The sequence below is a fragment of the Triticum aestivum genome, chromosome 7A (assembly GCF_018294505.1).
Source record: "Triticum aestivum cultivar Chinese Spring chromosome 7A, IWGSC CS RefSeq v2.1, whole genome shotgun sequence".
Classification (NCBI taxonomy): Eukaryota; Viridiplantae; Streptophyta; class Magnoliopsida; order Poales; family Poaceae; genus Triticum; species Triticum aestivum.
The window spans coordinates 100,527,378-100,538,004 of NC_057812.1; the positions used below are offsets into that span (position 1 = coordinate 100,527,378).

The 10,627-nt window shown below is 43.0% G+C and overlaps 1 protein-coding gene across 1 annotated transcript; it reads right to left on the bottom strand.

The window, feature by feature from the left end:
• Nucleotides 1-7,211: 7,211 nt before the first annotated feature.
• Nucleotides 7,212-10,203, bottom strand: LOC123150266 (uncharacterized). The gene is made up of 2 exons (XM_044570102.1): nt 10,016-10,203; nt 7,212-9,860 (listed from the first exon to the last, which is right to left on the bottom strand). Exon 2 carries the CDS (start codon nt 9,642-9,644, stop codon nt 8,151-8,153), a length of 1,494 nt encoding a protein of 497 aa, XP_044426037.1. The 5' UTR covers nt 9,645-9,860; nt 10,016-10,203; the 3' UTR covers nt 7,212-8,150.
• Between the last annotated feature and the right edge of the window lie 424 nt (nt 10,204-10,627).

Genomic DNA, 10,627 nt, shown 5'->3' on the forward strand with positions numbered 1-10,627 from the left:
AATAAGAACATCATTAATTCTTCCCATAGGCTTTTTAATAGAAGAATCCGCCAAGTGCAAATTCAAAGAACATGATTCAATATCGGTAAGACCAAGCATATCACATGAAGATTTCAGAATTGTAGAAACACTAGCACCCAAGTCACACAAAGCAAAACACTCATAATTTTTAATCTTGACTTTGATAGTAGGTTCCCATTCATCATGCAATTTTCTAGGAATTGAAACTTCTAATTCCAATTTTTCTTCAACAGCTTTCATCATAGCATCAACAATATGTTTAGTAAAAGCTTTATTTTGTTCATAGGCATGGGGTGAATTTATCATGGATTGCAACAAAGAATTACAATCAACCAAAGAGCAACTATCATAATTAAAGTCTTTGTAATCCAAAAGAGTGGGCACATCACTAGCTAAAGTTGACCTCTTCAAACCCACTTTCATAATTTTTGTCAACAAGATTTTCACCCTCCGAAATATTGGGATGCCTTCTACCTAAAGTTGACTCTTCTCCAGTCCCTTTTTCATCGATATTAACTTTACTAAACAAGGAACCAATAGAAGAAACACCAATCATTTTAAGATCTTCATCACTTTTGCCTTCTAACGAGATTGGTTTAGCAGCCATTTGATTTACTAAGGTAGCTTGTGCATCGGATATTTTTCCTAGCAAACTTTCGGCAAAAGCATACTTAGATTGGATATTGCAAACTTCTCTACTGATATCATCAAGTTGTTTTGTAATAGCATCAAGAACAACGGAGTGCTCCTTAAGTTCTTCAGTAAAATATTTATATGCTCAAATTGTGTAGTCATATATTCCTTAGTACTTTTCTAAATTTCAAGGAAAATATTTGGGTAAGGAACATCATAATATTTTCTTTGAGGCATCATGACTACGCAGACAAGAGTGCATACAAAAACAGATCCGTCAAGAAAATGGCGAACGGAAAAAGAGAGGCGAATAAAACGGAAATTTTTTGTGAAGTGGGGGAGAGGAAAACGAGAAGAAAATGGCGAATAATATAAATTGCGAGGAGATGAGATTTGTGATTAGGAACCTAGTTATGTTGAAGATCTTCCCCAGCAACGGCGCCAGAAATTCCTTTTGATGTCGCTTGAAGCTACGTCGGTTTTTCCCCAAAAAGGAAGGGATGATGTAGCACAGCGGCGGTAGGTATTTCCCTCAGATATGAAACCAAGGTTATCGAACTAGTAGGAGAACCAAGCAACACAACGTAAACAGCCCCTGCACACAAATAACAACCACTCGCAACCCGACGTGTTAAAGGGGTTGTCAATCCCTTTCTGGTAACGACGCCAGAAACGATGTGTGGATGGGAGAAAATTGTAAATATTGATAGATCGAACGCCAAATAAAATAAATTGCAGCAAGGTATTTTTGTATTTTTGGTTTAATAGATCTGAAAATAAAATCAAATAAAAATAGATCGTGAAGGCAAATAATATGAGAAAGAGACACGGGGGCCGTAGGTTTCACTAGTGGCTTCTCTCAAGAAAATAGCAAACAGTGGGTAAACAAATTACTGTTGGGCAACTGATAGAACCTCAAATAATTATGACGATATCCAGGCAATGATCATTACATAGGCATCACGTCCAAGATTAGTAGACCGACTCCTGCCTGCATCTACTACTATTACTCCACACATCGACCGCTATCCAACATGCATCTAGTGTATTAAGTTCATGGAAAAACGGAGTAATGCAATAAGAACGATGACATGAAGTAGATGAGATCCGTTTATCTAGGGCGGTAGATATAGATCTCATCTTTTTATCCTTAGTAGCAATGATACATACGTGTCGGTTCCCTTTCTGTCACTGGGATCAAGCACCGTAAGATCGAACCCACTACCGGGCACCTCTTCCCATTGCAAGATAAAAATATCAAGTTGGCCAGACAAAACCCAAATATTGGAGAAGAAATATGAGGCTATAAGAGATCATGCATAAAAGAGATCAAAGAAACTCAAATACTTTCATGGATATAAAAAGATAGATCTAATCATAAACTCAAAGTTCATCGATCCCAACAAACACACCACAAAAGAGTTACATCATATGGATCTCCAAGAGGCCGTTGTATTGAGAATCAAGAGAGAGAGAGAGAAAGAGAGATGAAGCCATCTAGCTACGAACTACGAACCCGAAGGTCTACAGAGAACTACTCACGCATCATCAGAGAGGCACCAATGGAAGTGGTGAACCCCTCCGTGATGGTGTCTAGATTGGATTTTGTGGTTCTAGACTCTGTGACGGCTGGATGAATATTTCGTCAACTCCCCTAGGGTTTCTGGAATATTGGGGTATTTATAGGGCAAAGAGGCGGTCCGGGGGCACCCGAGGTGGGCACAACCCACCAAGGAAGGCCTCTAGATGGGATCTCATGAGAACAGAAACTTGCGGCGGCGGAAAAAGTATTTCGGGTGGCTCTCTGATGTCAGGGGAATATTTGAGAACTTATAGAAGCGGAATTAGGTCAAGAGGTGCCATGAGGGGCCCACAAGCCTGGGGCGCCCCCCCTGGGGCGTGCCTCCCGAGCTTGTCGCTCCCTCGTGGCTCATCAGGTCTTCTCCTGAACCTTCTAGGGTCTCTTCTGGTCTAGAAAAAAATAATCCAAAGTTTTTTCTCCATTTGGACTTTGTTTAATATCAATTTCTTGAAAAACCAAAAACAAGCAAAAAAACAGCAACTGGCACTGGGACTAGGTTAATAGGTTAGTCCCCAAAAAATGATATGTAATTGCATATAGTTGCATATAAAACATCCAAGATTGATACTATAATAGCATGGAACAATAAAAAAAATATAGATACATTGGAGACGTATCAAAGCCCTTTCTCGATAATGTTAGTCTTAGCATCAAACTCATGTTTGACCGCATAAGTCTTGCAACACATCCTAAACTCATCCATGTTTTGCCACAGCATCCCCACTTCAATAGCAAGGATCTATGTGTCATAGACATTTACCAGCTCATCATCATGTGCATCATCAACACCATCTGTAGCATCTTTCCATTAACTGTCCATCCACATCTTTAGATGAATCTCTGTTAGCATCAACAGGCAAACTAGATTCACCGCTCTCCTCCTTATCTCTATCATCTATTGGAATGCCAAAAAATTGCCATCTCAGTGTCGGTCACTAGTGAAGTGAATAAATCCGTAGGGTCATCTAATTCAGTAATTCTACTGATTTCCAATCAACTGAAGCAACCCTTGCAACACCATCCCCCTGTTTTTCAATGCCATCTCCATATCGTTCAGCCCACCATCACCCCCACAATATAGATTTCAAATCGGCTGAAAACAGAGGCGACGGAGTCTGATCTAAATCTACACGGAGTAGGGTTCCAAATTCACTCGCCTCATCCTTCGCAAGCGAGAACGATAGCTCTACCGCCCGCCACCGAGAACAAAGTAGGGAGCAAGCAGGGTTCAATCAGGAACGAGGGCACGTTTCACTCGATGCACTGCCAAATTAAATTGGACCCACCTGCCCTAACATAAGCTCATTACGACGACGACTGTTTTATCGCCGGATCGGGCCTTGTTATTTCTGCCTTAAAACTTCACACAAAAACTTTTTTATTACCAACTTCTTCACTCTCCTTCCTTCACACGTTAAAAACTGTTGTGCGGGAGGTAAGTTGCCCCACCTGTCAGGATATCATGCGGCCCCACTAGTTAGGAGGTAATGGACAAAGGCTTTGACTGGACGACAGTGCTCCGTTTGGCCTTTTGTGAGCAGGTGATGGAGGGGGGAGGGGAAAAGTGAGCAAAGTTAGTTGGCTTGGGAAAAACCGAGCACAACTAAGTAACCACGGGCATGAAAATAGAAATCCCAAATTCAAATGAAAGTTTTAAATTTACCCTGGATATTGGATGATGAATGCAATGCTCAATCGGGAAAAGGTCTCCGCTCTATCTAAATTACGGGTCATTACACCTCCTCCCCAATGATGGCGGCACCTGGCACACGATGTGGTCCACCCGTCATGGACCGCCCAGGCGGGTCGCCCCGGTCCGTGTCGAGAGGCCCATGGAGGAGCGACCCAGCGACGGCCCAGCTGGCGTGACCAGACCAGCCCACCACAGGGCATACACGCCGATAGCAGACAGACGACAATAGACGACTTGGAGGCTCTCTCAGCCCGGGAGGCACACAAGGAGGCGGGTACTCAAGCATCCTTTATAGGAGTAATTTGGATCACAACTTAACAATCCAAAGAAGAAAGGGGCATGGGGTTTAGGGACCTTCATAGTTTCAAATGTGCTATATTAGCAAAATAGTGTTAAATTAGCAACTAGTCCAAAACTCAGATTCTTTGTGTGCACATGTGTTGAGCGCCAAATATTATCCAGATGGTAACATTTTAAAGGTTGGGCCAAAACAGGGGCTTTCTTCCATGGAAAAGCATTGTCTCAGGCATCTAGATCTTTAACAAGGTATGTACCTAGAGAGTGGACACCGACTCAGATATTAATATTTGGAGTGATTTATGGGTACCATCCAGCCCAAGCAGGAAGGCTAATCCCAAAGGGGCGATTATGCTATCCAAAGTAGAAGAGCTTACTAATCCTTGATTGTGGGACGAAATGCTAATCCGGGATCTCTTTTCACCAGTTGATGCTCAACACATTCTCCAAATTCCTTTGAATGTGCAAGTTATTGAGGATTTCATAGCCTGGAGGTATACTCACTCGAGTGCCTTCTCTATCCGTTCATCTTATCACAAAGAATGGGAACACCACCACATGCAAAGAATGTGCACAACGGATGGATAAGGGAGTGTAGATGAAAATCCTGTTTGGAAGGAAATTTGGAGACTACGACTATTAGGGAAGATTAAAATATTTTCCAGGAAGGTCCTGCATGGGGTTCTGCCATGCTATGGTGTTCTTGTGGGTCGACACATTAGAACCCATGTTCCATGCCTGATATGTGTCCCTGGACCGAAGGATATTAAACATTGTTTGTTCGACTATGCTAGAGAAAAGGATGTTTGAAAGGCACTAGGTCGCCATGAGGAAGTGCGCAAAGCTATTGTGAAAGATCGGTGAGGAACAATCACCCTAGAAATCTTATGTAAGCTTGAATTGGTTTCGAGGGACATTTCTTCAGTGGAACTTGCACTAGTTGTTGTGTGGTTCTTATGGTGGCAGCAGAAGCAATGGATGAAAGGTGAAGCGGTTCAATTGCTTGAAAGATCAGCAATATCTATTAAGGTCATGGCCACAAACTTTATTAGAGCATCTAAATTGAAAATTCGGAAGCAGAAATGGGATCACATATGGAAGAAGCTCGTTAAGGGGTTCAGAAAAATAAATGTCGATTCCTCCTTTTCAGCAGAAATACTTTCAGAGGCTACTAGGCTTGTAGCTCGTGATGATCATGGGAACTTTATCGCTGCAACATCGTGGTTTGTTCCTCATGTTTCTGGAGTTGACTTGGTTGAGATTCTAGCAATGAGAAATGGTTTGTACTTGGCTGCGACCATTGGATGTAACAAGCTGACCATTGAGTTTGACAACTCATTCACTATTGATGCTGTCAAAGGGGAGGATGGATATTCTAGACCTGACGTACCCGTGATCTTGGAGTGGAAGCAACTTGCCAGTTATGGTAGTCGTGTTGATTTTCTGCATTGCTTTTGTGAGGCCAATGAGGTGGCTGGTAGTCTAGCAAAATCTTCCTTTAATTCTAGATCCTCAGGATTTTGTGATGACTCTATCCCTGACTTTATTCATCATCTATAGTGAACGGTCTATCGATTCTCTCATGAATAAAGTCCTTTTGTTGTAAAACAAATGAAGAAGGGAGTAGACACATTCAGACCGTTCGAACGTTCCTCGGGGTTTTGTGATGACTCTATCCCTGACTTTATTCGTCATCTATAGTGAACGGCCTATCGATTCTCTCATGAATAAAGTCCTTTTGTTGTAAAACAAATGAAGAAGGGAGTAGACACATTCGGATTGTTTGAACGTGTCCGTGGATAAATGGGGAGCCAAATTTAAGGTGTACGGACACGTCCGTAAACAGATGAAGAATCAATTTGGGATTTATGATTGGAGATGCCTTAAAATCTAGCTTTGAAATTATATCTCAATTTGGAGATGCAACATGGAATTTGGGCGGATGATGCACTGTTAGCCTATCCTGGTCCCACTGTTAGCGAATTTGGGCGGATGGGGAGGATGAGGAGGAGGAGGAGGAGGAGGAGGAGAATGATGATGATGATCCCGATAAGAAGACATACGCCATCTACCTGAGCCATGTGGCAGAAACTCCCAAACACTCAATAGTATGTCTCATGTGCTTCCTTGAGAAGGGCAAGGCGAAGCAGATACGCAAATCATCTGTATGTCTTTATTTTTGTTCTCTTTTTGCTAACATTTGATATCAACAGCATTATCTTGGCTTAACTATGGATGCAACTGCTTGCTCAAAACTTTCAGGTCGAAGGCCACTACATAAGTCTTCATAATACCTCTGGTATCAAGTGCGAGAAGATCGGCTGCATGGTCAGAGCCAGGTACAGGGGAGATATTGGCAAGCATAAGAAGTATTGTCACGATCTAAAAACCGGTAAGAAAAAAACATTTGTAGAATAGCTAAAATAACATTGTGGACCATTACAAAATTACATTGTGCTTGAATTCAGGATGGTGGAAGAAGCTCCCAAGACATGATGGAGTTTAGTGTGATGCACTCCAAGAAAACAAAGGTGGAGCCATGTGTTCTGAAAGATATGACTATATGAGGAATTGTTTTTAGTGGTTTACTGCTCATAATGTGTATATAAACAGGGTTGTGAAGTTCACTTTGTTCATGTTCAAAACGTGAGTTTGTTACATGGGCATAAACCTTTGCTGATTTGTCAGCATGTGAGTTTTAACCTCCTGCGTGAAAAGTTTTAGTGCAATTTTTAGCTGGACATTGTTCAAGCTTTGAGTGGCTAATTTGACTTGTTCTGGGCAGACGTTTTGTCTGCATGATGCTACAGTTCAAGCTCGTCTAAGATTTGCCAAAATTCCCATCATTTGAAATTCACTTAAGGTTTTCATTTTAATTCAAATAGTAGTGTGTACTGATTTGTCCCAATGTTCAACTTGTAGCATCATATTTTACAAAGAACATTTAACTCAAATTCTGAGATCTGTAGTGTAAATTCTAAGATGGAACTCGTTGAAAGATACTACTAGTTTTGCTAGGTTTACAATGCCAACTAATACCAGTGAGCAATCTGAAAAAGTACAGGTACATGATGAGTTTATGACTGTAAATAGGTAACTGTTCTCTTTGATTTACACTAATTCTATGAGACTAAGTTATCATCCTGGAAAACCATTATGACATTTCTGTAGTATCAAAACCTGGGAATCGCACTGTCACCTAGCTTGTTATATCAAATATGACATTCTTGCAGCAAAACTCAGTGAAGTACCTCCACCCCTTCCATCCCTGTCATCCTCAGGCTTCCATGGTGATTGAGTGCGTGCTGGTCGATGACCTCCAAATTTGCATCACAAATCAAGCATTGATGTGGCAGTCTACATGCTCTCGCTGATTTCAAGTGCAATATCTTCTTTGGTACTTCGTCATTTTTCTGAGAGAACACCTTAGAGAAGAAAAACTCGGATGTAGCACAATGCTCCCAAATGTTGCATATGCAGGTCATGGAGATGCAAATCCCTTATGAACATAAGCAATCTGGAAACCACTGAACTGGCTTTACTTCAAAGAATACTGTTACTGGATAATAATTATTCATCCAGAATGTTAGAAGTATGCATAAGGGTAAAAAAAATCAGCAAATAAACTGAGGCAATGGAGCTATCCCAAGCTTAGCTAGTTCTGTAGTGGCGCCATATCTAGTTCAGTTTGGCCAACAAATCTGAAACTTTTCAGAAAACAGTCACAATACCAAGATCACCTATATGCAATGTAAATGATGATGCTGCCATTAGCGCACCACATAAACACACCTCTCCTTTTTCCACTAGTTCCATGATTTTTTTTTGAAATTATTTATTATTATTTCTTTATAGAAATTTATTGGAACGACATACAACAAGGTACAAAGATTGATATATCAGTATAAATGAAGCATCTTGTGGCTAATCGTGTGATGCCAAATTTATCTTCCGGGGATTTGGTATAAACCACACAGGGGCTGGCCAGTTGGACCAAAGCTGAGGTGATGCAATTCTTTCAACAGTGCAATTTCCAAGGTTGAGGACTCCAATATCACGCTCACTCTCCATGCTTCCAAAATGATAATAGCCATCATCATCAGTAAAATAGACATGACTGGACTTTAACTGTGGATATTCATCGGCACTCAAACAAAGTGATTGATTATACCCAAGAAACATCACACTGTCACATGAGCTAGTAATGTCTTCAAGATTTGCTGCAGCAAAATCCACTTTAAATACGTCAAACTTGTCAGTGAAGATCACATGAGAATCAGAGCCTGACTCAGGTTCCGAAACATCGTCATCCTCCCTATCTTCAGGTTCCAGCCCCGACACATCCGTCGCATCCTCAAGCTTGTGTTCTGAAATGTGCTCATCCTCCCCATCCTCAAGCCCCTGTTCTGAGACATCCTCATCCTCCCAACCCAAAGAGTTTCTTGACCTCCAAACTTGCAACAAATCACCGCATGGAGCTTGAGCAATGTACATATAGTTGCACTCCACGATGCAAGACTTCATTCTCCCCAGAACGATCGTTTGTGTTACTACAGGCGCACTGAGATCAAATGTACGGACTTCTCCGTGTGAATCCAATGCAAAGAGCAGGCTATCCTTGAAGAAACAATCTGCATAATCAACATGTGGTGGCAACCAAGTCCATCTATCATCCCCTGCTCTTGCAAATGAAAGCTGTGACTCTGGATTATGCTTGAGTACCACATAATAATCTCCGGTGGATGGATCAGATGACAGAAATGCCTTCCCGAAGAGGTAGTCCCGCAGCTCGCCAAGCGAAAAGACCGAGGGCGTAGGGAAGTCGTAGTCGGCTAAGAGCGGAGTGCCGGTGTACCATGAGTACTGATACTTGTGAAGAGCGCCGGCATCATCAAAGATGGGCTTCACCTGCTCAATGGTGGCGACGGAAGGCAGGGCGATCTGGTCACCGGTGATGGGGTTGAGGAGGTGCATCTCGGACCTATCGTCGGCGGTGATGATCCAACCATGGTTGGAGCCGATCACATACCTGGTGCGAATAGGTGGGTCTGGAAGGGCTAGTGTGTAGGATTTGTTCTCCACGAGGCTGAAGAGGCCTGCAACACTCTCGCCGGCAGATTCAGAGGTGTATAGGAGGCACGGTGCCTGTGTCTGCCTGAAGAGCCCAAGATTGCAGAGCCTGTTGCAGGCGGAGCGCCATGATGAGCAGACGGAGCCTGCCCGGACGAGGTCGGGGTTCTCAAGGCTGGCGAATATGCACATCAGGATGTCCTCCAGCAGCTCCGGCGGTGTCGGCCGCTCCAGGATCTGGGGTTCACTGGGTAACAGACGATGGACGACGAGCAATTCGGCAAGCCTCTGTCCATACGTTGTCAGCACACCCGACAAGGCCAAACACCGGGTTATGCTGCTATCCATGAAGAAACAGAGCTCTGTTGTATGTTTCCCCAATTTCCCTCTCCCCTGTGCTTGATGATCTCTCCCGTAGATGCAGTAATACGAGACACGGAGCGACAGAGGGCAGGCAGGTGAAGTATGATACTCCTACTTATAGAACGCTAACTGAGGCCTCCTCGCCGTAGGTGAAGCAGATCCGACCCGGGATCGGGAGGGATATCGCCGGAATTTGATTTCCTGAATTAGAAAACAAAGACGCGGTCAGGAAAAGATACGGATTTTGTGTTATTTGCTGGATGGAGGAACGAGCTTCCACAAATTCGGAGTTCCCCTCCGTTTCGTTCTACGACTCTGTGCTAGCCCGGCAATGGCGAGAGGCGGAGAGTGCTAACCGGCGGAAGGCAGCAGGCGGCACAAGGAGATTGGCTGGGGTATGGAGAGGAGGAGTAGGAGCAGCAGCAGCAGCCACGCCGTCGCGTCCCACGGGGAAGAGTTTCGCGGCGAGGGTCCGTGGGAGCCAGCTGGAGGATCCGCGTCGCCGCCGCCGCCCCGGCGGAGGACTCTGGAAGGCCAGCTTAAGCATTTTTTTTAACCAGCTTAAGCATTTCAGCCCTTTCATAAAACTTAATTCTGGAACCTCCTTCTAAACTTGCTACAGCTGTAGTGTAAATTATTTTCACCTGGACCCTCGTCTAAAACTTACTTCCCTCTATTTTCTTTTCTTTGCTACTTCTTCCTCTCTTTTTTTGTGTACAAACCCAATTTTAACTATACTAGCTCAACATATTAATTCAAAGCTTGACATGAGTATTTCTAATGCACACATTTCACCAACATTTCAAGTTCGTTGTTTTCAAGTTTAAATGTTCAAAATCAAACACGGCATAGGGTCCAAATGAATTAATAATCCAAATAAAACATGATAAAAACACTACATTCAAGATCTATGAATTTGCCACAAGTGATCAATAGGATCAACTTAGAGTTGGTGATGAACTTCCCGA

Coding starts and splice junctions, on each gene's coding strand:
- LOC123150266 (XM_044570102.1), bottom strand. CDS start 9,644: ATGGATAGCAGCATAACCCGGTGTTTGGCCTTGTCGGGTGTGCTGACA.